This window comes from Scomber japonicus, chromosome 16 (assembly GCF_027409825.1).
Source record: "Scomber japonicus isolate fScoJap1 chromosome 16, fScoJap1.pri, whole genome shotgun sequence".
Lineage (NCBI taxonomy): Eukaryota > Metazoa > Chordata > Actinopteri > Scombriformes > Scombridae > Scomber > Scomber japonicus.
Genome location: NC_070593.1, coordinates 7,676,259 through 7,703,262, shown reverse-complemented (window position 1 = coordinate 7,703,262; position 27,004 = coordinate 7,676,259). Strand labels below are relative to the sequence as shown.

Below are 27,004 nucleotides of genomic sequence, written 5' to 3'. Positions count from 1 at the left end.
TTGTTTATAGATAGATGTATTACACATAGTGGAATAAATAAGAATATTGCTTTTTATAGCACAGGATTGTCTATGATGCCTTAGTTGCAGTGTCCTTTAGTGTCCTTTGCAGTGTTCCAATTTAAAATGTAGTAGCTAATCAATACATTGACTAATTGTTGCAGCTCAAATTACAGACTTCATGCACCCATATATCCTTCCTTTTACTGGAAGCTGTGGTGTTGTACAGTCTGATTCAATTTTGAGTTTGAGTTCTAATTTTCTGTTTAAAAATATATATACAACAGTACTGTGCAAAAGTCTTAGACCACCACCATCATACAAACAGAAAATACAGGAACTATGTACACATAATTTAACATTAATTATTAAATATTATAACTCCATTCCATTTAGGTTCAATAGAGCCAGGTTCCTGCTATCACTCAAGTGTAAACCCAAAAGGGCTTATACAGGGCCTCTACCTATATTGTGCAGAATTCACAAGTAAAAACAAGTAACTATAAAATAAAAATAAAACAAATTATAATAATAGTAAAAATTAAAATAAGACGAGAATGGTCACAAAGTCAAAAAGTCTGATTAAAAAACGAGTTGTGTAAAGCAGTAGTCATTTGTCTGACTTTCAGCTGAAGCTCCTGAACGCACCTCAGAGTTGTTGGTCCTCCAGCATCCCACAATGCACCTCGGCTGCGCTCTGTGTCCACGTCAAACCTGACAGCCATCGCCGCCGCCAGCCTGAGCTGATAATGGCTGCAGTTGAGGTGGCACTTTCTGGGAGCTGTGTGGGTCAAACCGGGTAAAAAAACAGCGAGGAGACACCGCTCCGGTTTACCGCAGGTGTTAAAGTCTTCAAACGTAAGGACGACGTTTAAACTAGTCGCTGTCTGACTGATAAATAATGTCGCTTAGCTTCCTGCTGCCGACTGGTCAGCTGTTTATTATCTGGAGCTAAATGAGCGTCTGTCAGCCTCAAACCAGACTTTACGGCCTGAGAACAACGTGGATTTTAAAAGTGAAGCTCCCTGTGTGTGTTTCACAGTTTACAGACTTTTATTAGCTTTTGATTTAAAGCTAAGCTAGCCCCCTCCCTCCTCCTTTCACCCCCTTCATCCCACTCCCCTCCTCCTCCTCTTCGTCCTTCTCGGGGCCCTGCTTTGTTGTTGTTGTTTTTTTGTTGTTTTTAACCCGTGTTGAAGATGTCCTCGTGGCTTGGTGGCATTGGCTCCGGCCTCGGCCAGTCCCTGGGGCAGGTCGGGGGCAGCTTGTCCTCTTTCACCGGGCAGATATCAAACTTCACCAAAGACATGTTACTGGAGGGAGTGGAAGAAGTAGGAGGTAAGTTTAGTTTCTCTCATGTTATTATCTCTTTTGTAGCCACATCATCTTAAAGCACATCCAGTTTTTTGGTTTACACACCTGTAGTAGTTGACACCAGGGGCGATTCTAGGATCAAACCCTTAGGGGGGCTTAGCTCCTAATGAGGATGACATGCAATTAAATGTAAGCCTTCAAACCCCCTGCTAAACTACTAATTTCACTGGATAACGTAAATTACAACAAAAAATATTAATACTTAGTAGAGTGATCCACTATAGTGTGTAATAATAATGTTCAGTGTTTGTCCCATCTCTGACAGACAGCCTCGCAAGATAATTAAAGTTGTATAAAGTAATTTTTAGGAATAAAATCATTTAATTATATTTTAGGGGTACTGAGATCAAATTAAGTGGAGCTTGAGCAACCCGAAAAAGGGTTTACAGTTGAATGTTTGAGCTTCACTGTGCAGAATAATTAATGTGTAGAGTTTGACACTATAAGGCTGTTTTCACATTAGTCTGCTGAAAGTGGAAAGGTCCTCTGTCCTAGTTGAATATCCAATTTTAAAGGGTGAGCTTCATTAGCATGATTTGTGACATCAGAAATAGTTTGAAAGCCAATCCTCGTCCAGATATTCAACTTACACAAGTGTGATGTGAAAACTTGAAGCCTCCAGTGAACACTGAAAATGGACTTAACAGTGAAGTAGGAGACATGAAATCTGAAATGAAATATATTTACATTTTTATAAATAATGAAATCTATAATGAGGCATGAAGGGTAGATGCAATTTCAAGGATTTTAATGGGATAATGTAAATCTTTTTTGTGGAAAACCCATGTTAGATTGAAAAAAAAAAATTCAAAGTTGAGTGTTTTACATCTAAAAACGTGTCTTAAGTGGATCTTTAGAAAGATGCAGTGGTGGGCTTTAAAAAAAATAGTCTTTCTATTTTTCAAAACAACAAAATAATTTGAGGAAGGTTTGATATCCAGAAATAAAAATACAGATGCAGTGCAGATGTTGTAACTGTGCAACACTGTTTAGTTAAAGTGAGGATAGGTGAGAACTAAAGAGACACATCGACAAGGTTAAAGCAAACATCTCTCCTCTCATTTAAGTCTACTAACTACAGAAACATGATCCAATGTCTACTTTATCTAATCATACATGTCCTCTATGTAAACACACTAATGCTGTCAGATGTTTCAGATGTTCTCTGTTGAAAAGGAGCTCTTAATCTCAAAGAGACTTCCCGATTACATTTAAAAAGTCAATATTTCATTTACATATAATTATATTTGCTAGTTGTTTGTTCCAGTGTACCTGCCTGGAATAAACACCCCACTAAGGGCACTTAAGGATATCAGGGCCTGAAATACTAAGATTTTATTATGAAGGAGCACTTTAAAATACTCAGCTGTCATCATGAGGAGACAAATGTCAGCTGTCAGTTCACAACAGGGACAAAACAAGACATTACACTGACTTAGGAAAACCTGCCGTAACTCCAAAAGTAATTGTTGTTGTCGGTGTCAAAAGGCATTTAAACTACCTCCAAAATGTCTGGCTGTGCTACTGGAGGTTATAAAAATAAACATACATATAGGAACATTGTCAGATACTCAGCTGTCATCAGTGGACGTAAATCACAGCAGAGAAAAAAAGCCACTACGCTGAGTGAAGTAAGTTTGAGTTGCAGAGAATCTTCCAAACAAAAGCTGTAAATGTTAAAAGCAGGTCGAGACGGAGCCCAAAACACAGCTAGCTTAGTAGGTACATCAAGCTACAACTAATAAATGCATCAAATCCTACCTTCATTAAAGTTACAGTGTTCAGTTTATGTCGAGGCTGTTAAAGAGAGGTGTTCACTTAACTTTCTAGTTAGGCTGAAAAGTGTTTCCAGTATTTTGTCCACCCTATTTATAACAATGAGGGTAAAGTGAATATGATTTTTCAGAGTAACACAGTACAACTCAACAGCAACACAAAGCTTCAGCTATAACAGGCGGCTGTGGCTCAGGAGGTAGAGCGGTCGTCCGCCAATCGGAAGATTGGCAGTCCACGTGTCGATGTGTCCTTGGGCAAGACACTTAACCCCAAATTGCGCCAACGGTGTATGAATGTGAATGAATGGTTAAATTCCCCCTGATGAGCAGGTTGGCACCCTGCGTGGTAGCTCCTGCCATCAGTGTATTAGTGGTCGCAAAGACTAGAAAGACGCTATATAAGTACAGTCCATTTACCAGTCCAATAAAAAATACCTTTAACATTGACTCAACACCTCCTATAAAACAGTTTAAACAAAAGTGGAGTGTCATAATTATAATAAATGTAGGATTGTTGCGTTAGACTACATTCATTTTAACCAGGTGTACTTATAACGTAATATGGTTAGTTAAACTGATCAGCATCCATTTCTAATTTAGTCCAATAAAAATCTCAACATTTGTCAGTTCCAGAGTATTAACCATGAAGTTATTAATGTAATTTGGTAGTTAAATGTTTTTAGCTTCTGTGTCTTCCTATATAAGAACAATGTGACTACAATCAGGACAAAAACTAACTTCACGTAACTGATTAGTGACGTACTGAATTGGTTAACGTGCACACTGCTGCTTTGTCTGCAGCCTGACGTTTTAAAGATATTGTTGCTCTCATATGGATCAGTGACTGTACGTAAGCGTTACACCGCTGCGGAGCGTCTGATGGTCTGACCACTTCCATGATGAGAGTGTTTAGTTGAGCTTTGCATCCAGACAGTTTCATCAGCAGCGAGCTAGAAACTAGAAAGTGAAGCTCTGAGCTCACAAATTTGAATGTCTGTGTCTCTTTAAGTAACTGCCTCAGTATCTTACTATAAAAGACTTTAGACCGCTGCTGGGATCACTTACACTTTACTGTTTAAATTACAGTAGATAGTCTCCTTTAAACACTCCTCCCTTCTCATACCACCTCTGCCTTAAACATACGGTGTTTCAGTGTGAGCTTTGAATGGACACAGTACAGATATTCAGAGAGGAAGAGCACATATTTCCAGTTAGCTGTGTCTAAACTATCCGTTAATTATAGAGGAGATGGACTACCACTAAAATCCAACGTTTCTTTTTGCCAACTCAGATTTTTCCCCCTGCCATGATGATCACTTTGTATGCAAGTTGTGACACAGCATGAAAACAGTGTTAATGTGCACAGAAGCTCTATGTGCTTTTATTTTTTAGATATGCATTAGTTGAACTTCCTATGTCAAAAATGAGTTCCTAGAGTATTTTTTTTATTATCTTTTACAAGTTAAAGACAGTCCATCATTGTCATTCATAGAAAAGTGTATTTTTTTTTTGTGTAGGAATTTATTTGGTTGTAAAATCTCAAGCAAACATTCTCAGTCCATGCAGTCACTCCCTCACACAGTCAGCAGGGCTTTAGGTAACAGCCTGATGGCTACACAGATTACAGCCTTCATTGTTTGGCTTCCAGTTTGTGGACAGAAAAGTTTCTAATGTTGAAGTTTTAAACTGATATTTCTTTAAAACATTCATGCCTGATTCTGACTTTAATAGTGAAGTTAAGTTACTGATTTGCAAGGATTGTTTTTTATCATTAAGTCTCTCGGTCTACTTCATGAAGTCCAAATGAAATGATTATAATTGCATTTGGTGTTAATTAAACCCTTGAAGAAGCATCAGTCTGAAAGTAAACACACAATGAGCGATGACGTTATGATGAAAGAAGGAACTTTGACCGTATGTCTCCAACTCACGGCTCCAGTCAAAAACCAAAAGTATGACTTCTTATCACCACACAGGGAGGACTTGGCCTGCTGTGTTTCTACATACCAGACCTGAAATCCATCTTTTAAGTAAACTTTAATGAGAGGATAATAACCAGAGCTGGATTTGTGTGTAGCCTCAGTTTAGTTTGTGTAGTAATGAGCGTTATGTGTTGGCCAAGCTGTGTCCAGCTGTTAAGATCTCATAACCCTGACTGACTGACAAGAGCTCTAGAAATGTTGGCCTGCTCAACCGTGTGTGTGTGTGTTTTTGTTTGTCATGTGAGCCCAGTCAAGCAGATATGAGTGTGTATGTGAGAGAGAGAGAGAGTTTGGTTAAGATAGAGGAGGTGAAAGAAGCAGTTGCATGTTAGTATCTCTTGAATGTGCTGTGTGCTGTATGATAGACAGTGAATAAAAATAATAAAGGTTTAGTTTAGTTTATTAGGATCTCCATTAGTTATTACACTGGGGTCCACAATTAACACACACAGGAAAAACCTATACAGTTATATAAACCTACAATGTTAATACAAAAATACAATACAACAAAAAAGATGAAAGAAAAATGAGAGCATGCAAGAAAGTAGCAATATAGGTTCAAAGCATAAAAGGGAAAAAACACTAGAAAGAGGAAAAGTAAATATAAAACCACACAGATTTAGAAAAGATTGTAAAAGAAAAAAGAAAAGAAAGGAATGTCATCCCCCCATTAGTTTAGATGACACAGCATGGTAGTCTCTTAGCACATTATACTACCTTATAATAATCAAAAGTATACAGATAATTATCAATACTAATTATTAACATCAAGGTGAAGAGACAACCTAGCAGCTCCTAAACCACACCAGAGAAAGAAAAGACAGGTTCATATCCATACATATAGACACACATCTACATCATGTGAACATCTATACGGTCACACATAAACACAGATGTACAACATGGACTTATGCAGTATGTATCTATTGATAAAGGTGTGTGTCTTGTTTTTAATGTGGAAAAGCATTAAATTCTGAATGTTAAATATCCTTAAACCTTATTAATGCTGCTTAGTTTTGCACTGACGGTCTCATATAAAAAGATTTATAGGTGTGAGTAATATTCTCACTGTATTTATGTCTGTGTTTGTGATATGCTCAATGTTATTTTTTCCATGTGACTTGCAGATGCTGCTACAGAGCTGCAGGTGTCCAATTCCAAGTTGGCTGAACTCGAGTCTTCATTTACCTCTCAGAAATCTGAGGTTAGTGGTTTTCTTTTTTCTTTTTTTTAATTCTCTCACTCCAAGCCAGGCTTTTTGACTTGTCATAGCAATAAAATAGCAACATTATTGATGGCCCAGAAATGCACAGTACCACAGACCTGAAGGTGACACACTGAAATAGAGAGCAGCCATTTTCAGTGTTATTACTTTACACAGTATACCTCAGCGATGCTCTCAGCGTCAGGGTCGGAAACAGTCTCCGAGCTCATTCATCCTAAAAGTGCTAACAATGAAAATATTTCCAAGAGGCTGAAAAAGACAGTTTAAAACCAAATAATGTATGTGATCAACCCCACATGTGAGGTGGGGACCCAAAAAAAGGAATTATTAAAAAAAACTGTCATTATAAATCTTTCAGTAAAACCTTTCTAATCCCCTTCAAAGTGCTCTCCCTGAGAAGTGATACAGCACTTCTCTCATTCCTGGAAACATTCATCAGTCATCTTTTGTCACCATGTCCAAAGCCTCCTGCGTTTCTTTCTGGATTTCCTCCACAGTGGTGAATCTTCTCCTTTTCAGTCCCAATTTTAATCTCACCAAGCTACAGGTAGCAAATCACTACACCCCGCTCTCTTGCTAGTTATGACTCCCAGGAGTTTTTGGATCCCTCCTCGTGCACCGCTCTGCTGCTGTAAATACACCATATACCCTGTTAGACTTTTTTTTTAAAACAGAACTATATACATGTACTTATGACCTGCTTTTTAAAGATTTATATGTTCAATATGAAGTAATGGATCTAGGGCTGAGTGGTCGGTAAAATCAGAACGTTTTCTGATTTAAGTTTGTTTTTGTCTTTTTATTTTATTTGTTATTAATAAGTAAAATAAAGAAAAACATTATGACATTATCCTAAACTTTGTGCCAATCCCTGTGTTGGTAAGCATCCTTTCAGCTGAAAAGCAACTCTTTAAGTCCTCACCAGCTCCAGGGTGCTACTAGGGCCCTAACCCTAACCCTCAACTACGACCCCCGACCTTCCTGTGAAGGGGGCAAGAAAAATGTTACTATTATTATTACTGACCGACTCTTCTTTCTTTTTTGTTGCAGCACGACAGATTAAAGATGCTCCACGCAGAGCTCGAGGAGAAGCTGGAGGCATCAGAGATCCAGATTAAACAACAGTCTGCAGAGTACAGAACCCTTCTGCAACAGAAAGATGTATGTACATTTATATTTACAATTAAAGCATTTCAATTATTGCAATATTTTCTGTTAAACCCAGTACCCAGTAGTGTTTTAGACATCATATAGCTATTACTTATGATGAGATGTGTAAATAGTAGTTATACTCTCAATATGTCAATATGTATGGAGGAAAAAGCAAATAAATTCCAGATATCAAAACTGCTCTCTGAATATCCAGTTGTATAAAGCACCTTAACAGACATTTAGAAACTCAGATGGCCACATTAGAAATAATGCAATGTCGAACCTACATGAATACAGATTAATTTAAGCTTTAGCATTGAAGTAGGAAGCACACAGAAATCAGTCAAAGACGAATCAAACAGATGCACACTGGCTGTACTGCAGAGTTTTGTCAGACAGGAAATACTTTCAGATGATCAGTTAAGTCTTGTCAAAGCAGAATATTGATGTGAGACTCATATTACCGCCAAGTATAAAAGGTTCCTAATGTTTATTGTGTGTCTTCCCAGGTGGAGATCAGTCACCTCAAAGCTAAACAGAGCTTCCTCCAAGAAGAAGTCCAGCACCTGCAGCAGTCAGCCCAGTCTGCCTCCACCGGCCTCGCAGTGCTACCCGTCACTACGGCTTCCTCGACCACTACCTCCTCTTCTGTCTCCTCTTTCCCGTCTCGCCCCTCGGGGTCCAGCCAGGGTTTCCACGGCGATGAAATGGACCTCAGCGACGCCATCTGGTCGCAGCAGGAGATCAACCGGCTGTCGACAGAACTCATGCGTCTGGAGGCAGAGGTGGCGCACTGGAAGCGAATGTCTCAGGTAATAATAATAATGAGAATTTGTTGTTGTAGTGAGACAGATGGGTTGTGATACAGGGAGAGAACGTGAGGCACCCAGGTGAAGAATAGTCTGTTTAATCGGTAGGCCTCCTTGATGTCCTGAAATCAAGCTTAGACCTGCAAATAAATGCTTTGGTTCTATTTTATCTGTTTTGGATGACAGATGCATGTGAGTTGCAATAGAGGACAATGTGCCAGATAGCAGAAGGTTAAACAAATCACAAAAACTACTTACATTCAGTATATTGTTTAGTGTAGTATGTTATACTCTGAAGACGCTCTTTAGATTTTTTAAACTCCATCTTTCTGGCACACCTACCAAGATGAAAACAGATTCTCTGAACTTGAGCTGTACAGTCTTTATATCAACATAAACTATTAATTTTATTTCCTTCCAGGCATCCACAGCAGCAGGAGCCGGTAATGGCGACCAGGGTGAAATTCTCAAGCTTCAGAGGACTATTAAGGTTTGAATTTGTCATAGTTGCCAGAATAAATTAAACTGACAGCAGAGACAAAATCTTAAATACTATGTGAGAACAAGTTTTTCCAGACAATAATGACACAGAGACGCTAACCTTGATAATATTTCTGCTTCGGAGCAGGATCTGCGAGAGGAAATGAGGCGCGAGGTAGATGAACACCAGCATGAACTGACCGCTCTGCAGGATGCCCAGCGGCAGAAGATGGCCGAGGTTAGCCGGCGGCACAGAGAGGAGCTAGCAGAGTACGAGGAGAGGATAGAGGAGCTGGAGGAACAGAATCAGAGTGGTAAGCCTGCATTTTTTATTTCAAATTTGGAAATGAAAGCTTGTGGCAAGGAAAGGAACTATCCTTAATTCCTAACTTATCTCCCTTCTCCAAATCTTATCTTCCAGGTGTGGGTCAAGCCACTTCTTCCTCAGATGCCTCCAAGCTGCTTGAACTCCAGAAATCCATGAAGTCCCTGCAAGAAGTTGCGGAGGAGCGGGAGAAGCAGCTGTCCGAGCTGTCTGCCAGTCTGGAGGACGCACACAGCAAACAGGCCTCGCTGCAGCTGGAGAGAGATGACGCCCAGGAAGAAAACGCCGGACTGCTGCAGAATTACACTCGTCTGCAGTCCTCGGTCGCTGAGCTCCAGACCCGAGTACAAGAGCAGGAGGGGAAGGCTCTGCAGAAAGCCCAGTTAGACCAAGAGATCCAAGCTTTGAGGCAAAATCTTGCAGGTATGCTGTTTTTATTTGGATTCATGTTGAATATTGTTGTTTCTCATCTAAGCTCATTCTAACTTGAAGAATACAATAAAACACAAAGTGCAGAGTCATAGAATATTAACATGAATTCCCTCTTATAAGCTGTAGATTGTTTTCTTTCATAATTATTCTGTATATTAAATAAAATGTCTTATTTTCAGCTGCAGAAAAAGAAATTGAGAGACTGAAAAACCTGGATGAGGTAAGTGTCAAAATAACGAACCATACTTCAAGTTGAATATTTAAGCTGTATGTAATCTTCGATTTTTTATATTTTCCTTCTTGTTTAATGACATTTCTTACTTTTTAAATGTTTTTTTTAACCAGGGAGAACCAAAGGAAGAAGTTGAGCATGCAGACATCTTAGAGCTGAACACCATCATTGGGACATTAAGACAAGAAAATGAAGACTTAGAACAGGAAAAGGTTTGTTTATCTGATGCAGAAAATGGCTTTAACCACAAGCTGCTATGAATATCTGTAGTATCGTTATTGATATGATTCCTAAAAATGAAATATACAGCAGCAGTACAAAACATGGTAACTCATTTTTATTTGTCTGTATGTGCTTTCAAAGTATATTTACATGTTAAATTATTGATAAGACATTAAAAGATGAAGAGGATATATTTCCAGAGTAGCCAGTGTTGCAGCTTGACCACAAAATATAGATTTTACATATCAAAGGGAAACATAAGATCCTTTTAGTTTTTATTGGTTAGTTTATGTGCAGTTCCTTGCTCCCGATGTAATAATGTTTGTGAAAAGTACACAATGTAAATAACAAAGCTTTAATTTAAAGTGTAATTCTTGATTCTCCTCACAGCTTAATCTGCAAGAGAGACTGAAAGTGGCAGAAGAATCAGCAGTTGGCAATAATGCAGCTGAGCCTGCTGACTCTGAGCTAGTAGAAGATCTACAGGCAGAGCTGGACAGGAGAGAAAAGGCTCTGAGAGCCACCGAAGAGGAACGAGACACCCTGATCTCTGAGCTGGAGGAACTGGACCGACAAAACCAGGAAGCAACACAGGTCTGACTCACTGTTGTGGCTCGTGTTTTTGTTGTTACACAATTGTTTACATGCATGTCTAATGAGCCAGCAAAGATACAGCCAGAAATATCTTCCCTCTTACATATAACTTCATATTTTCAGGGTGTTTAAATTCAACTGAGAAATTATACATAACCCAAGCAAAAATTACAGTACAAAAATTTAAATTGTAACTCTGGGCCTTTTTCTATCTTTTGTTTTTTGTTCTTTCTAGCATATGATCTCTGTGAAGGAGCAGCTCTCTGGACAGCTGAAGGAGGCCGAGGCAGATCTCTCAAAACTGACTGCAGAGCTCAACACAACCAAAGACCAGAAAAAGGCAGTGGAGAAAGAGCTGGAGACCCAAAAAGAGAAAACGAGCCAGAGCGCTTTCACCCTTAACGACCTGCATATGGGTAAACAGCAGTTGGAACGAACAGTGAAGGAGCTGAAAGACAAACTGGGACATGCACATGAGCAGAGCAGGGAGGCACGCAGAGAAATCTCAGAACTGAAGAAGACTTTGCAGGAGAAAGAGGAGCATCTCTCTTTTGCAGAAGAAAAGCTGAATCAGTCAGGCGAGAGAGGAACTGAGGCACAGGGGGCTCTAGATGAGCTAGCAGGGAAGAAGAAGGAGCTGTCAGACCTCAGGAGAGAACTGGATGAGATGAGGAGCTCCCAGGAGAAGGTGATGTCGGAGGACTACGAGATGAAGATGGAGAACAGGAAGTTGAAGGAGCAGAGCGAGCAGGCGTTGAGTCAAATGGAGCAACTTAACAAGCAGTTGAAGGAAAACCAGACAACTCATAACAGGACAGTGCTGGAAAAGGAAACTCGAATTGAAGCTCTAAAACTGGAGAAAAACCAGCTTGAAACTGAATTGAGGCAGACTGAAAGGACACTAACAGAGCAGGGAAAACAATACCAGCAGACCATCGAAGAGCTGACCCGAGCCCGCTCCATGGATGCTTCAGCTTTGCAGACTGACCATGAGCGTGCCATTAAACTCAACCAGGAGAAGGACATGGAGATAGCTCAGCTGAAGAGAGACATTGAGCAGTTGGCGTCTGACCACAGAGACACTAATGAGATGCTTTCGATCACAGTTTCAGGGCAGAAGCAGCTGACCGATTTGCTGCAAGAGAAGGACGTCTTCATGGATACTTTAAAACAAAATGCTGCAGAAACGCAGATGGAGATGGAGAACAGTATTTCAGTCGCCACAAGGGAAGCTGAATCCCTCAGACAGGTGCTAGATGAAAAGGAAAAACAGCTGGGTTTTATGAAGGAGGAGAACAGCCATTTGAAAGAAGAGATTGACCGGATCAATGATCAGCAGAGCAGACCTCAACCTATGGCTGAGCCCAGGACTCTGGACATCATTACTGAGCTGGAGACAGAGATCACCCAGCTCAAGTCCTCCAGGAATGGCCTGGAAGAGGAGATCCAGAGTCTGAGAAGAACCCTGGAGGAACAGCAGACTTCTCTCCAGGCTCAGCAGACTGAACTTGAGCAGGCCCATGCTCGCCATCAGCAGACCACGCTCAACTACGACAGACTCATCAATGCCAGAGATGAAGAGATAGCCCAACTCCAGCAGAGCTCTGCTGACTCTCCACCTGTGCACGGAGAGGTAATCCTGCAGGAAGACAAAACTCAATCTCTAAATCAGGAAAATGGCAACGAGAAACACGACTTGTCCAAGGTTGAAATAGAGAAACTGGTGAAGGGCATAAAGGAGAAAGAGACGGAGATCAGCCAGCTGAACGAGAAGAACCTCTCACTGACCAAGCAGCTGGACCAGCTGGTGGTGTCTCGCGATGAAGTGGGCAAACTGTCCCAGATGATCCTGCAGAAAGATCTGGAGATCCAGGCACTTCATGCAAGAGTCTCCATGGGTGGAGGCGGTGGACACAGCCAGGATGTCATGTTCCTACAGCAGCAGCTGCAGGCGTACGCTGTGGAGAGAGAGCAAGTGTTAGCCGTGCTTAACGAGAAGACCAGAGAGAACAGCCAGCTTCGCTCCGATTATCACCGTCTCATGGATATCATGTCAGGGAAGGAGGCGGCTCTGTTGAAACTTCAGCAGGAGAACCAGCGCCTCTCAAACATGAGCGACCCCTCAGGAAGCCAAGAGATGTTCAAGGAGACCATCCAGAATCTGTCCCGCATCATCAGAGAGAAGGACATTGAGATTGATGCGCTGACCCAGAAATGCCAAACACTAGTGACTGTCCTCCAGTCCTCAGGAGGGGAGTCTGGTGCCGGCTCTGGAGGTGTCAGCAGCAACCAGTTTGAAGAGCTGCTGCAGGAACGGGATACCCTGAAACAGCAGGTGAAGAAGATGGAGGAGTGGAAGCAGCAGGTGATCACTACAGTCAAGAACATGCAGCACGAGTCAGCGCAGCTGCAGGAGGAGCTGATCAAACTGCAGGGTCAGGTCTCTGCTGACAGCGACTGCAGCTCCAAACTGTCAGTGGACTACTCTCGACTTATCCAGAGCTACGAGCTGAAGGAGAGGAGGCTGGGAAGTCTGAGTCAGGAACTCGCTCATGTCCAGCAGACCATCACCCAGCTCAGCTCCACCAAGGATGTGCTGCTGGGTAAACTGGACAGTGTTGGACAGACTCCTGAAGTTGTAGTTGCTCAGTCTAGTGCGCCTTCTCTCACAGTAGATGCTCCGAGCCACCAGACGGTTTCAGCTGTAAATAATAATAAACAGCAGGAAGACGTCGAATCGTTGCGAACACAGCTAGCCGAGAAGGAAAGCATGATCAGGACTCTTCAGGAAAACAACTTCAGGCTTTCCAACTCTGCGTGTGCCTCAGAGAGCGAGCAGAGGAGTCATGCCACTGAGGTCCAACAGGTCAAAGATAAGCTGGACGCTCTGCAGAGATCAGTGAGGGAGAAAGACTTGCTCATCAAAGCCAAAGGAGACCAATTAAGTCAAGTCAGCGAGTCACTACGAAACCGTGAGAATGACAACGAGGTGCTGAAGCAGGCTGTGACCAACCTGAAAGAGCGCGCACTTATTCTTGAAATGGACGTGAAGAAGTTGAAGGAGGAGAACGAGCTTGTGGCCGCACGCTCTCGTGAGAAAGAGTCCGAGTTCAGAGCGCTGCAAGAAACCAACATGCAGGTGTCTCTTCTGCTCAGAGAGAAGGAGTTTGAGCTGAGTGCTATGAGTGATAAAGCTGCAACCGTGGAGAGGATGCTTAAGGACAAAGAGCAGGTCAGTTGGCAGCTAAAACCTAATATACTTCATGCATTTGGTAGAGAAATAATAGACCAAACAACAAGCCTTCAGTATTGGAGATCTATGCTAGAAATGCAGACACTCAGTACTCATATTGTGTGATTTACTCTGCTGATGATTTGTTACAGGGTAAATCTGGTGAGCTCAATCAGCTGCTGAATGAATTAAAGTCCATGCAGGAGAAAGCTGTGGCGTTCCAGCAGGAGAGGGATCAGGTGATGATGGCACTCAAGCAGAAACAGATGGAGACCACTGCTTTACAGACCGAGGTAAGAAAACTCACTACAACCCCTCAGTTTGACCTTTGTAGGTATCTGTGTTTGATCATGGCAATTAGCATGACAACTTGAGCATAGGCTTAAGGAAGATTCAAATAAAGTCTTTTGTTAAGTAACTAATTTGCAAACCTCAAAGTACTAAACATTAAGTCAGATTCAGACAGGGATATAAAAATGTGTATATTAAAGCACACTGGTGCACTTGCCAGTACTGTTTTCATACCACGTTACAATTTGATCAAAATATAATTTATTTTACATACCGATAATTATAGCATTATTAGAATTATAGAATTATGTGATTATAGCATATTTCAAAGTATCTTGGTGTTTTTGTTTATAAGAAAGTGAGACAATCTTAAAAATTTGGAGTTACCAAAAAAAAACTTAATGGATGTGTTGATATCCATTAAATCACAATATTTCATTGTGTGACCTTTCCACTAAATGTTAAGTATTTTAAAAAGGTTCTTCCACATATGCCTAGAAAAAATATGGAGGATTAATTCATTTCCACATTTCCAATTTCCAAAAGGACAGATGATGAACCCATAACCTGTTGTGTTATCTTTTCTGATTCACACATGACAGCCTTTTCTCTCTTCTTCACAGCTGCAGCATATGAGAGACAAAGAACAGCGGCTCAACTTGGAGCTGGAGAGGTTACGTAATCACCTCTTGGAGATCGAGGACTCATATACGAGAGAAGCCCTCGCTTCGGAGGACAGGGAGACCGAGCTACGCAGGAAGGTCGCCATGCTGGACGTCAGACTTGCCACGTCCTCTAGTGCTGTGGAGAATGCCAGGTTAGCAGGAAGTAGAACAGTCTGTGAATTACTGTAGGTGTGATGTTGAAATAGACCGTTCAGCACCAAGTAGAGCACATCTCCACTGTGGTTTGGAGAACAGGTTTCACATTTACTATTTACTACATTTATTATATGGTTGCAAGTTTATAAAAACACACTTTTCTTATTATACTAAATAAAAATATAAATTTATAGCCGCTTTATCAGACACCTTGTAGGATCACACACAAGATCCAGAGAGTTGGATCTTAGTTTTTGTTCTTTACTTTGGTTTCTTGGCTTCTTTAGCTTGACCCCTGATATTCTAATTTTAATGAAGCTCTGTGTTTGGCCCCCATTTAGTGTGTTTACATGCACTTACATGGATAATCTGGCGCTGCGTAAATCTGCATTTTCATGCAGGAGATCAGTAACCAGATTTCTCCTCAACCCCTAAACTTATTTTGGAAGCTTGGTTTACTGATTTTAACTGTGTTAGTGGTAGAAGATGCTGTTTCCTGACTTTTTTTTATTTGTGTGTGTTTGACAGATAGCGTGAAAGTGTATGAATTTATCAAACAGCCAAATGTTCAATGTTAAAGTGGCCGTATTTAGACTTCTAAAAGCTACTTTGCATTAGATCAATATCAGTCAGACTTTGGATGGAAATGTTTTAAATACAAGAATGCCTGTATCGTGTAATGTAGTCATCTCTCCTTTCATCCAGCTGCTCTGCTCTTCTTTCCCTGGCTGGAATCTATTGTTCTACATGAGCCAATTAGAAACCCAGATACATGCATACATGACAGAGAAATCTCTTTGTTCTGTTGTCAGTTTTGTCTGACAGTTAAGAAATCAGCTTTCTGGACCTGGTTATTTAAGTGCATGTTAACACATTGAAAGATTCTTTGTTTATATGCTACCCTTGGGGTATATCACAATATTGAATTCCACTGTTGCACAATGAAATTCAGATGTACCTCCAGATTAAGGCGTTACAGATGTGTCCTCCATTATGCCATCTGTCACTAATACTAATAATAAGTACAAGATTTCAGGAAAGTTTCTCCAGCTGAATAATTTTCTCTCATTTCCATTTGTGTAGCATGAGTAACAATATTTCAGAGTTTCCTTGTACATGTTTTTTAAAATAATCTCTTGTTTAATTGTCAATGTCATTCCTTCTTTTTCCCCCCCTACTTTCCTGCCTGTCTGGTGCCTCCAGCCAACAGGCCAGCATGCAGGTGGAGTCACTGCAGGAGCAACTGAGCGGCGTGGTGAAGCAGAGGGACGATGCGCTCATCCAGCTCCGGACCTCCCAGGAGCAGGTCAACCAGTATGCAGTTTCACTCTCCAATCTGCAGATGGTGCTAGAGCAATTTCAACAAGGCAAGTCAGCTCCTTCCTCTTCAGATGTGCTGTCCATACTTGCATCCTCAGTGTAGAATTATCTGTGTTTTATTGTATTTTTAATATTTTTCCTAAAATCACTGAACTACCTCTATAACTATCTCTAATATCACTGTTTTTCTCTGTTTCCCATTCAGAGGAGAAAGCCATGTATTCAGCAGAGCTTGACAAGCTCAAGAAGGAAAGGGAGCAATGGAAAACGAAAGCTCAGAGGTTGGAAGACCAAGCATCTGCCCTTCAGGTAAACAAGCAATAAGTAACTCATCATAGAATCGGTTCAGTTTATTTATATCCAACGTTTGCTGTCAACAGCAAGGCATCAAAGTGAAAACATATTCATATTCCTTCTTATTTCTCGATGACAGCTGATATGGCAGCTGTGTGAAAGCCGTGATAACTGACAGTACACTTAAATGCTTCTCTGCTCTCTGTCAGATGAACCTTGACGAGGCCAACGCGGCTCTGGATTCAGCCTCTCGCCTCACCGATCAGCTCGACCTGAAGGAAGAGCAACTTGAAGAGCTGAAAAAGCAAGGTGAGGTTATTCTCCACACACATCACACGTCATCTGAGGGTTTTTATTTTCCACAACAAAAGTTATACAAGGGAATAATTAGAACATCCGACCTAACGCGAACAGCCTTTCCTTTTAACAACAAATTAAAGGTGTCTTTATAAGGATGTAATAAAAAAATAAATATCCTTAAAGCTGTTTTATGTCTGCTGCTGTCTGAAAACTACTGCACTGTTTCTACTTTCATTTAAGAATTTATAGAAGGCATCTGCCATCCTTTTGTTGACTGTGTCTGGCCAGGCAGCCTTTCTTTTTTTTCTTTCTCCCACGCTCATATTTGTACTTCTAGTGCTCACATGGCCTTATCACAGTCTAAATAGCTGAGCACAGGAAAAATAAGTCCAATTTAAATTATTATTTTTTTGTGTCACACTAAGCTGATTTCACTCTTATCACTTCCACGTATGGATATTACACCACAGCAAATTCTCACTGGTTTTTTGTTGTTTTTTTTCACCTCTGTCTGGCTGATTCAGTCATTGAGCTTATCTAGACCTGATATGAGGCCATATGTTTGCTTTAGGAATCAATCAACTATCACCACTTCACGTTTATTAACAGTTGTAATAATATTGTGATTCAATCTTCATAATGACAAGCTAACTTTGGTATTTTACTGTGTCTGTGTGTGTGTGTGTGTGTTGTTTGCAGTTGACGTTAGACAGGAGATGTTGGAAGAGGCGCAGAAGAAACTGATGAACCTTCTGAACAGCACAGAGGGGAAAATAGACAAGTAAGTTCAGTCCTTTTTTGGATTAAATCTGAAATTCCTTCTTTCAGCTACATGAGATCAGGATTAAGTCATATGGTTTTTATTGAACTATCACAGGATTTCACCCATGACCAGCAAACTAATGTAGTATATATGAAAAAGATGTACTCCGCTACTGAAGGCAGGAATGGGAGACATTTTCCATATGTGAAATTATGTCATAACATGAAACCATAAATGTAAAATAGAGCTGCAACAATTAGTCCATTAGTCAATTGGAAGAAATGCATTGGCTACAAGTTTGATAAATGATTGATAGTTGAAGTTATTTCCAAGCAAAAAACATTCATCGGTTCCAGGTTCTCAAACGTTCTCTTGGTCTTACATAAATTAAATATTTTGGGATTTGGGACTGTTTATCAAACAAAAAGAGATATTTGATTACATCACCTCAGGCTCTCAGATACTGTGATGGTCATTTTCTAACTATTTTCTTAAGTTTAAGACACCAGACGATTAATTGAGAAAATAATTCTCAGATTAGTTGAAAACAAAAGTCCAAAACAATTTACTCTAAAATATGACGAGGAACAACAATAAATCATCACATTTGAGAAGCTGGAACTAAAGAACATTTGGCTTTTTTGCTTAAAAAACTGACTGAAATGATTAATTCATTATCAAATAATTAGCTATTAATTTTTCGATCAAATAATGAACCAATCTGAAGAATAGATAGATAGATAGATAGATAGATAGATAGATAGATAGATAGATAGATGCATAGATAGATAGATAGATACTGTAGATAGATAATACACTGTTACACTATTAATAAAGAGTTATAAAACATGGGATCATCTTACATATATTGACACAGTATTATACACTTTAATAATCTTGAGTTATTATATATCCACTTTCAAAGAACCAGCCATGAAATATGAAGGCCAGGCCAAATATCGCTTTGGCCCCCATTTATGACAAAAGAAGTGTTTATGATCACCTCTGTACGTTTTGGGGATTTTCAACTCATCACACCATCAGTGTCCATGTCGAATGAAATGTGAAGTAAGAAGCTATAATTCATCTTGTCTGTTAACAATACTTGACTGCGGAGGGCATGAAAATGTTCTCTCCCGTCCCTCACTAACAGCTATAACATGCTAGAAATGGTAGAAATGAGTTTTGTTTCCCCCCAGAGAAACAAAACTTAACGAAAAATGTAAAACTGAACTAAAACACTTTATTAATTCAATTGGACAATTGGATTTAAAAACCTGAATGACATACTGCTCTGTTTCCAGAGTCCTGATGCGTAACCTGTTCGTGGGGTACTTCCACACACCTAAAACCAAGCGCTACGATGTGCTGAGGCTCATGGGAAATGTCCTGGGAGTGAGCCGAGAAGATGTTGATAAGGTGAGGGATTTTGTTTTGACTCATATTCAAAGTATTCACCTTAAGAAATTGCATAATTTTGTTACTAAAATAGTTTTTTCATTGCAGTTTAATGTAGCGCAGTCAGTGAGCAACGTTTGTGGTATTTTGCCATATTGGGAATAAGAGTATGACAGACTAATAAATACAGAAATACAGCCTCTGCCCTACATCGGCTACATATGTCGTAACTCTCAAATGCTCCCTTGTGTTTTTTGAGGTTAAATGTACTATAGGAGGTTTGTGCACTCGTGTTTCATGCTGCATTTATGAGCAGCCGAGTGGGAAAAACCATTTACATCAGCATTGTAGATGTAATTCATTTAAGGAAATTTGCTTATTTACTTTTTTAGCTGAGAGTTACATGAGAAGATTGATAGCGTGTGTGTGTTCAATATGAAGCTACAGCCAGCAAAGGGTTAGCTGAGCTTAGTATAGAGGCTGTAAACGGGAGGAAACAGCTAGCTTGTCTCTGTCAAAAGGTGAAAAATACACCTCATAGCAGCTCTAATTCTTTCTAATTAGTTAATTATGACATCTATACCAGTTGTGGTTTTACAAATGGGCTATGTGCTGAAATATAAAAGGTTCATATCGTTCCCTTTTTTGTGTGACTTTGAGCAAGTGTGAGTTGAGTCCAAGTGTCTGCAGCTCTGTTGCCAAAATGTCATAAAAGTAGAGTGTCAGAAATACTACAGATTTAAATTGACTTGACAAAGCTGGATTTTATTGTATGAAAGTGATGACACATTGGCTGTCTGTCAAAAGGAAAGTTTTTTTTTCTGATACTTTGACCATTAAAAATACTTCAAGCTGCATGGAGCAATTCTACCACGTACTCTAAACAGTAAGTAGACTTTCTGTCTTGTGTAATAGGAGTTTTGCACTCTACTCATTCTCTGATAGCTCTGATAGGCCAGACCTTTTTTAAGCTTTTGAAATGCAAATGTAATAGTAAATATGTCCTTGTGAGACAAAGTGAACCTTGAAACTTGTTGTCTAATAGTCACTTTTAACTCCAGCAGCCCCTGAAAATCTAGTCAGAGCTCAGCCCCTGAAAAAGAAAGCCTTTCCTTATCCAGATTTTCTGGCAGGAGCCCTGTGGGACTCCATCCAATGATTCCAGAGTATATTGCCCAACACTCTTAAAGGAAAACAGATACAGGGTGAGGGGCAAATGCGATTACAACTCCTCAGAAGACTCATTTTTATTGTCTTGGAGGTCGTTCCACTTTTTTTTTTTTTAATCTCTCCCTCATCTACCGTTAATGCTATTTAAATTTTCCACTCAACTCATGTTAACGGCAGCCAAGTGGCCCACAAAAACAGACGGGTTTTTTTTCAGTCACAGCCTCAGTGGAGCAGCTATCCGCCTTCTAGTGCCTTTTTAGCCCAACGCAGTAATCAGAGCACTCTATAAGTGCAGTCCATCGAGCTACACCCTGCCAAGCAAATGTTGTTGATGGTTAGGGAGTATGAATGACATCGAATGATAAGGCTACAAGAGTCTTTCTAGGAGTGTGTGCTGTCAGCAAAGAAACACAGAGCTTCTACACCAGTTTAACTAGTGAGTGGGTCCACAAAGTAGTTTTCCAGAAAGCGGTGGCAAGCGGAGAGGAAACCAAGAGCAGTTAAACCTCAAAATCGTTTGACCAATACTGTGAAAACTCTCCAAATGAGACATTGTCCATTGTTCACTTTCTTTGTCAAGTAAGAAAATTGATGATCCTGATATATTTATGTCAGTAATGATTTGATTTTTGGACACTTTATTCCTCCTGAGTATCCAGTTATCTTTTTTTCTAACTCTACTTCTTCTTACCTCCCGTCTTTGTCTGTGCAGATGTTGGAGGAGGACGGACGGCAAGGTATTAGTGGCTGGATGTCAGGCTGGCTTGGAGGCAGGGGAGCGCAGAGTGTCCCAAACACTCCACAGCGGCCCACCAGTGGCCAGGGTTTCAACACTGTAAGAAACACCACATTAAGTCCTATTGTGTATATATATTCTACCATAGTGGGTCTAACTGCTTTGTGTTATATAGAGGAAAAGGACCACACTCTCCTGGACCATATCAATACATTCACTTTACACTCATTAAATCCTTAAAGGGGACATATCATGTTTGATTGACCACATTTAACATAGACATCATGACAGTTAAAATGACAAAGTCCTAAAACTTGAGGGTAACATATGTAAAAACGCTCCCTAGAAGTCAAAAGCCAGGACATCAACCTGCTTTGAATGCTCCATTTGCAAAGTTACTTCTACTTCCCCATCGAACTGACGTCAGATTGTTTCGCACATGCCCATAAACGGCCATCTGTTTCGTAGCCTTAGTTGCTCAGGTTGTTCCACTGGTTGTTTGCGTCATCCATCTCACATATTTTGGATTGGATTTGGGCTCCAAGATGTACAGATGTTTTTGAGAAGTTTCCATTTCAAGTAAAGAATGAGGAAAAAGAAGGCAAGGCAAAAATGGTAAGGTGCTTAACAACAGGTATAAAAATACACAGAAAAGAAATACATATCCTTACACACACACATATATATATATAAATGCACCAGAAAGATCAAATAAAAGTGTCCATAAAACTTCTGTCAGCTACAATCAAGAATTCAGTTTTCACCATTTTTGTTCATCAGTTTAAAGGAAAGCTGTAGAGAACATTAAAGTTTTTAGCCTGGATTTAAAAGTGGGCAGGGTTGGCATGTTTCTCAGAGTCTCCTGGAGTTTGTTCCAGCAATGAGCAGTGTAATAACTAAATGCTGCCTCTCCACGTTTTGTTTTGACTCTGGGAACGCTTAGCAGACCAGTCCCGGAAGACTTAAGACTTCTTGAGGGTTTATAGTGTGAAAGCAGATTGGTGATGTATTTGGACCCCAACCCATTCAGTGACTTAAAAACTAGAAGCAGTATTTTAAACTCAATTCTGTGGCTCACTTGGGAGCCAGTGTAGGGATCTGGGAATGGGTGTGATATGTTAGTCACAACTCTGGCAGCTGTATTCTGAATGAGCTGAAGCTGTCTAATGTCTTTTTTTTTTTTGGGAGGCCTGTAAAAAGACTCTTACAGTAGTTTAACCTGCTAGAAGATAAAGGCATGGATGAGTTTCGTTTGGACATGAATCATCTGGTCCTGGCTATGTTTCTGAGATGAGAGAAGGCTGACGTTGTTATAGACCTGATGTGACTATTAAAGTTGAAGTCTGAATCCGTAGTCACACCAAGATTTCTGACTTGACTTTAAGCCTTCATAGACAGGAAATCGAGAAGAGCACTACATTTCTTCACCTTTCCACAATTATCTCAGTTTTGTCTTTATTCAGTTTTGGGAATTTTTGGCACATCCATTCTCTGACATACTCAATGAACTCTGTCAGTGAATCTAGTGGACTTAAATCACTTTGTGAGAGAGCTAGGTAAATGTGGGTGTCATCCATGTAACTATGACAAGAGAATTTATTTTCATACTATGACCTTCAGGGGGCATGTACAGGTTGAATAGGAGAGGCCCAAGGATTGAACCTTGGGGGACACCGCAAGTCATGATGATGTATGTGGATGTGTAGTTGTTAATGGAGACAAAGATTTGAATATTTGAAAGTCCAAACCATTTTTCCAGTCTGTCAAGCTCTATATTGTATAGTCGCCAGCGTGATCCAGTAGCACTAGAATTGATATTTTGCCAGAGTCAGTGTTTTGTGTTTTGCCGAATGTTGGTTAAAACTTCAATAAGTGCAGTCTCCGTGCTGTGGTGGGGGCAAGACCCACATTAGAAGTAATCTAAGCAGTCGTTTGTGGTTAGGTAGTTACTAAGACAACTTTTTCAGTGATACTGCTTATAAAGGAAAGATTTATGGGTCAGTAATTGGAAATTACCCTTTTTTGATAGAGGCTTAATAAAGGTGGTTTTAAAAGCCTCGGGGAAAATGCCTACAAGGAGAGAACTGTTAACTGTTTGTAGTATTTCCATTGCCAAGGAGTTGAAAACAGTTTTTAGGAAGCCTGTGGGCAGAGCACCATGGCAACAAGTGGACGTCTTAAGATGTTGCATTTTCTTCAAGTGTTTTGTGGTAAACTGTCATGTTTCACAGGGTATTTCTATGTTCTTGTTTGTTTGACGTGGCGTTAGTGATAGCTTGTCTGATGCTCTGAATTATATTACTGAAACAATCACAAATTCATTGCATTTATTAGATGAGCGGAGTTATCTCATTTTCATTTAAATTTTTGGATGTTAGGAGGAATCGATAAATCAAGGAAAGCGCAGAGATGATCAGAAAGGACGGTAGATTTTGAAATATTGAGACCATTATTGATGATCAAATCTAAGATGTATCTCCTGCTATGAAAAGAAGCAAAATCTTATTGTTTGTTTATGTAGTCTCTGGAGCCAGTCTGCCGAGACGCAGCTTCTGAAGTTAACTGATATCAACAGAGTAGACTCATCGGGAGGGGCGCTTTAAAGAGACAGGAGCTAAAACAGCCTGTTTCAGACAGAGGTTGAACTGAGTCTCTGTGTAAAGAGACACTATAAGATAAATAGGAAGTTTTCTTAACTGTAAATCATATAAAGATATTCCAGTGGAGCCCTAGAATAAAAATATGGACTTGGAAATATGCATATGTCCCCTTTTAAGGTTTCAGTCCAGGTTAATTTGGCAACTACAGCAGACACTCCTTGAGCTGCTACTTTGTCAGAAATACAACGGAGGAGCAACTGTATCTATTTACAGCAAAGCCAAGCGAGCGCACATTGTTTTAATATAGAAATCAGTCAAAAATAATTGCAACCAAGATCTGATTTCAAGTATGGCAGAGCTCACTGCAGCGCTCTTTTGTTCCATTTTCTCATTGCAAAAATTAACATGATCTGCTGACATAAAAGTGCAGAAAATTACCATAGTCTTGTTTTGTAGACACATTTTTGAAGAGGAACCACTGTCAGCATTAACCTCAGTGACAGATACAGATATGTTTTGCCAGATGAAATGCTTTTAATGTGCGGTAATTGAATACAGCTCTGATTCAGTGTCAGGAGAGTGAACAGTGAAGATGATATTAATTAGATAAAATTACATACAGTAATACTGGATTACATGTACGTCTGTAATGCATGCATATGTTTCCTGTTGCCTCCTTCTGCCTTCACATGCAGGTGTGAAGTGGTGGACTCCACTACTAACATTGAAAACTAGAACATAGAGAGATAATTACAGGATGAATGGCTGTTGTTGAACAAAATCTTGACCCTAGTTATTCACTTTACGGATTTTAACTTTAAAGTAAAAAAGCTTCACATACACAGTGAAAACAGAAGGTAAACTGAGCAAAAGGAAAAGCAAGGTAAAAGAAAAGCATAACTTTCCAGGAAAAAGTCCAGAAAAAAAAGGAAGTTACAACAATACATAAATAAAACGAGCTCTAAACACACAGAACCTTCCCTTTTTGTAGTAAAGGCATACAAACTCTACGTTACAATATATTTACTCCCATAAAAATATTAACAGTAGGAAATAAAATATAGGAAATACAGCACCATTTACGAGCTAATGTGTACCATAAAAATCTCCACTTAATCCACAAAGGATTTTACAGGAATTTACTCTGCCCTATTTATAAGTTAGTGTAATAACACACACTACAGCACACACACAGACTCCATAAAGCCATTATCTATACCCACTTGAGTATGGAGACACATTCTTGGCAGCAGAGTAGTTGGTGAGAGACCATTGTTCAGCTAATAAGTAAGACTCTCTGAGCTCTGAGCCCCCTCTTTATGGCTTTAAGGACAATTTCTTTGCTTTGATCATTATAATATCAAACAAATGAATCACTACACACTGTCATTTTTTGTTGCAGTCCTTCTCAGAGATGTTTGTAAAGTTCCTGGAGATTGAGTCGACCCCTTCGCTGCCAGCACCAATGCTTCCAGTCCATGACATCAAACCTCTGAGCGCCCCGCCTCCGAGAAGAACCAGCAGTGCTGCTTCCAGCACCGCCGCAGGTAAACGGCCCCTTTGGGAATAACCACCACCAGGATGTTTCTTTCTCTCATGTGCTCAATCAGTCATGTTAGACAGGAGGGGATGTTCTTTCGCTTTTCATCCAAAACAAATCAAACCTTATTTCACTTTAAGCCTCTCTCCTTACAGGACCTGCTGGATCCAGCAAGCGAGCCGGTGAGGCCAATCCTTTCCTGGCCCCTCGCTCTGCCGCGGTGCCCCTGCTGGCCGGGTCCGGCGCCGGCGGGTCAGGAGGTCACCTGCTGATGAAGCCCATCTCAGACGCTCTGCCTACATTTACACCTGTGCCGGTCTCAGCTGAGGCCAGTGGTGGAGCTGTCCTCAAAGACTTGTTGAAGCAGTGATCGGTCCTGTAACGAGTGCCATTTGTCTTAATTCATCCCACAGGAATTTGACACTACATAGAGACTGAGATATTTGAGCACTTCTGATGCACATTGCTGCTTTTGTTTTTTGTTTAATCAGGCAGAGATATGAAAAGCCAGAGAACCCTTTTTATGAGAGGGGAGTCAAACTAAATTTTGTTTTTTGAATCAGTTTTAATGCAAATACTGTTCTATGCAACAGACTTTCCCTTTACACATGAGTGAAAGTGTTTCACATAAAGCTTTATTTTAATATAGAAGATAGAAATCATTAGTGAAAAGTCCACATTAAAAAATAATTTGAATGCGAATTGAAGGACATTTACAGTGTGGGTCATTCAGAGTGTAAGCATTGCAGCACATTTTCACAGAAACTGTCTTCTTGATTACAAATGATTTCATACATTTTTGTTTTTGCCCATCACAACAGTTCTGAACACAAGTGACCTTGTAGACTCGCTGTGTGCAGCACGATACATGTGGTTTGAATATAATCGTTGCCTCCGTTTACAAGAGAGACTTTCTCATGTCCTTCAGTTTTCATTCTTTGCATTGAACACCTTTTACTTTCGTGTCTTTTGAGTATTTTTTTTCTTTTCAACAATGCAGTGAGTTGTTTCTGATCCAAAACTTGCCTAAAAACTCTGTGGCAGCAGTAGCCTGCGTAGAGATTTATGTGGTTCAGTACATCTGTTAGAACCATAAAGACATTTTGCAAAATCTTGTCTTTTCCAGACGGCCAGACTGTGATATGCAATAAGCATTGTAATTATGGCTGTAACTGCTGACTGTGGTTGATCAGAGGCTTTAGACTGCTCTTATGTTTAAGTACTATTATATAGTTATATATATATGTAAATGGGTGGGATTTTTCCTATTTATAGGCACTAAGTAAGTTCTGAAAGCAAAGTGCCTGCATTTTTGCTAATTAGATAGTTCTATAATCAGGATTGTAAATGGTTAATATAAATATATATTTACAAAATGTAAAAACTGCACATTTAAAACGTTTTACCTGACCAGAGCTGGCAAGCGTGAGCTGCTCTACATTTTTGTATAGACATCAATCAGCCACTGCAGAAAGAATGTTACAGGGTTGCTCCAGGTGTATTGATGATGAAATGTATAAACTGTAAATCCTGACTGTAAAAGATTTTTTGTAGATGTAAAATCTGAAACTCAGAGATGTCAAAAAGGTGTTGGGTTATCTTGAACTCGGATGATCTTTAACTGAGGGTAGTACCAGTGATTTAATTGGGATTTCAAATCAAATAAAGATACTGCTGACCCCTTATTGGTGTGCATTTTGTCAGTTTTTGCTCTAACACGCATTCATGCAAACCAGATGTGACTACTACAGCGTGGATACCTTGCGTTGCCTGTCGCCAGATGTGCAGTGCCATTCAGCTGTAGGAGAAGCAGCCATGGAGAGGTGGGGTGAGGCGGCTGTTTATATCTTTTGGAAAACAGACACCCAGTGTATATTCTTTAAGCTGTTTTGCTCCCCAACAGCACAGGAGTAGCCGGTTGTTGGAGTGACTGCGCC

At 40.1% G+C, this 27,004-nt stretch overlaps 1 protein-coding gene across 1 annotated transcript; it reads left to right on the top strand.

The window, feature by feature from the left end:
- The first annotated feature begins 1,177 nt into the window (after positions 1–1,177).
- Positions 1,178–26,805, top strand: trip11 (thyroid hormone receptor interactor 11). The gene is made up of 21 exons (XM_053336180.1): positions 1,178–1,338; positions 6,259–6,335; positions 7,407–7,517; positions 8,018–8,320; positions 8,739–8,807; positions 8,946–9,111; positions 9,219–9,545; positions 9,734–9,774; positions 9,900–9,998; positions 10,399–10,602; positions 10,838–13,834; positions 13,987–14,127; positions 14,749–14,942; positions 16,150–16,313; positions 16,472–16,575; positions 16,770–16,869; positions 17,560–17,641; positions 18,928–19,042; positions 20,904–21,026; positions 24,930–25,074; positions 25,223–26,805. The coding sequence occupies exons 1-21, from the start codon at positions 1,200–1,202 to the stop codon at positions 25,435–25,437; spliced, it is 5,916 nt and encodes a 1,971-aa protein (XP_053192155.1). The 5' UTR covers positions 1,178–1,199; the 3' UTR covers positions 25,438–26,805.
- The last annotated feature ends 199 nt before the right edge of the window (positions 26,806–27,004 follow it).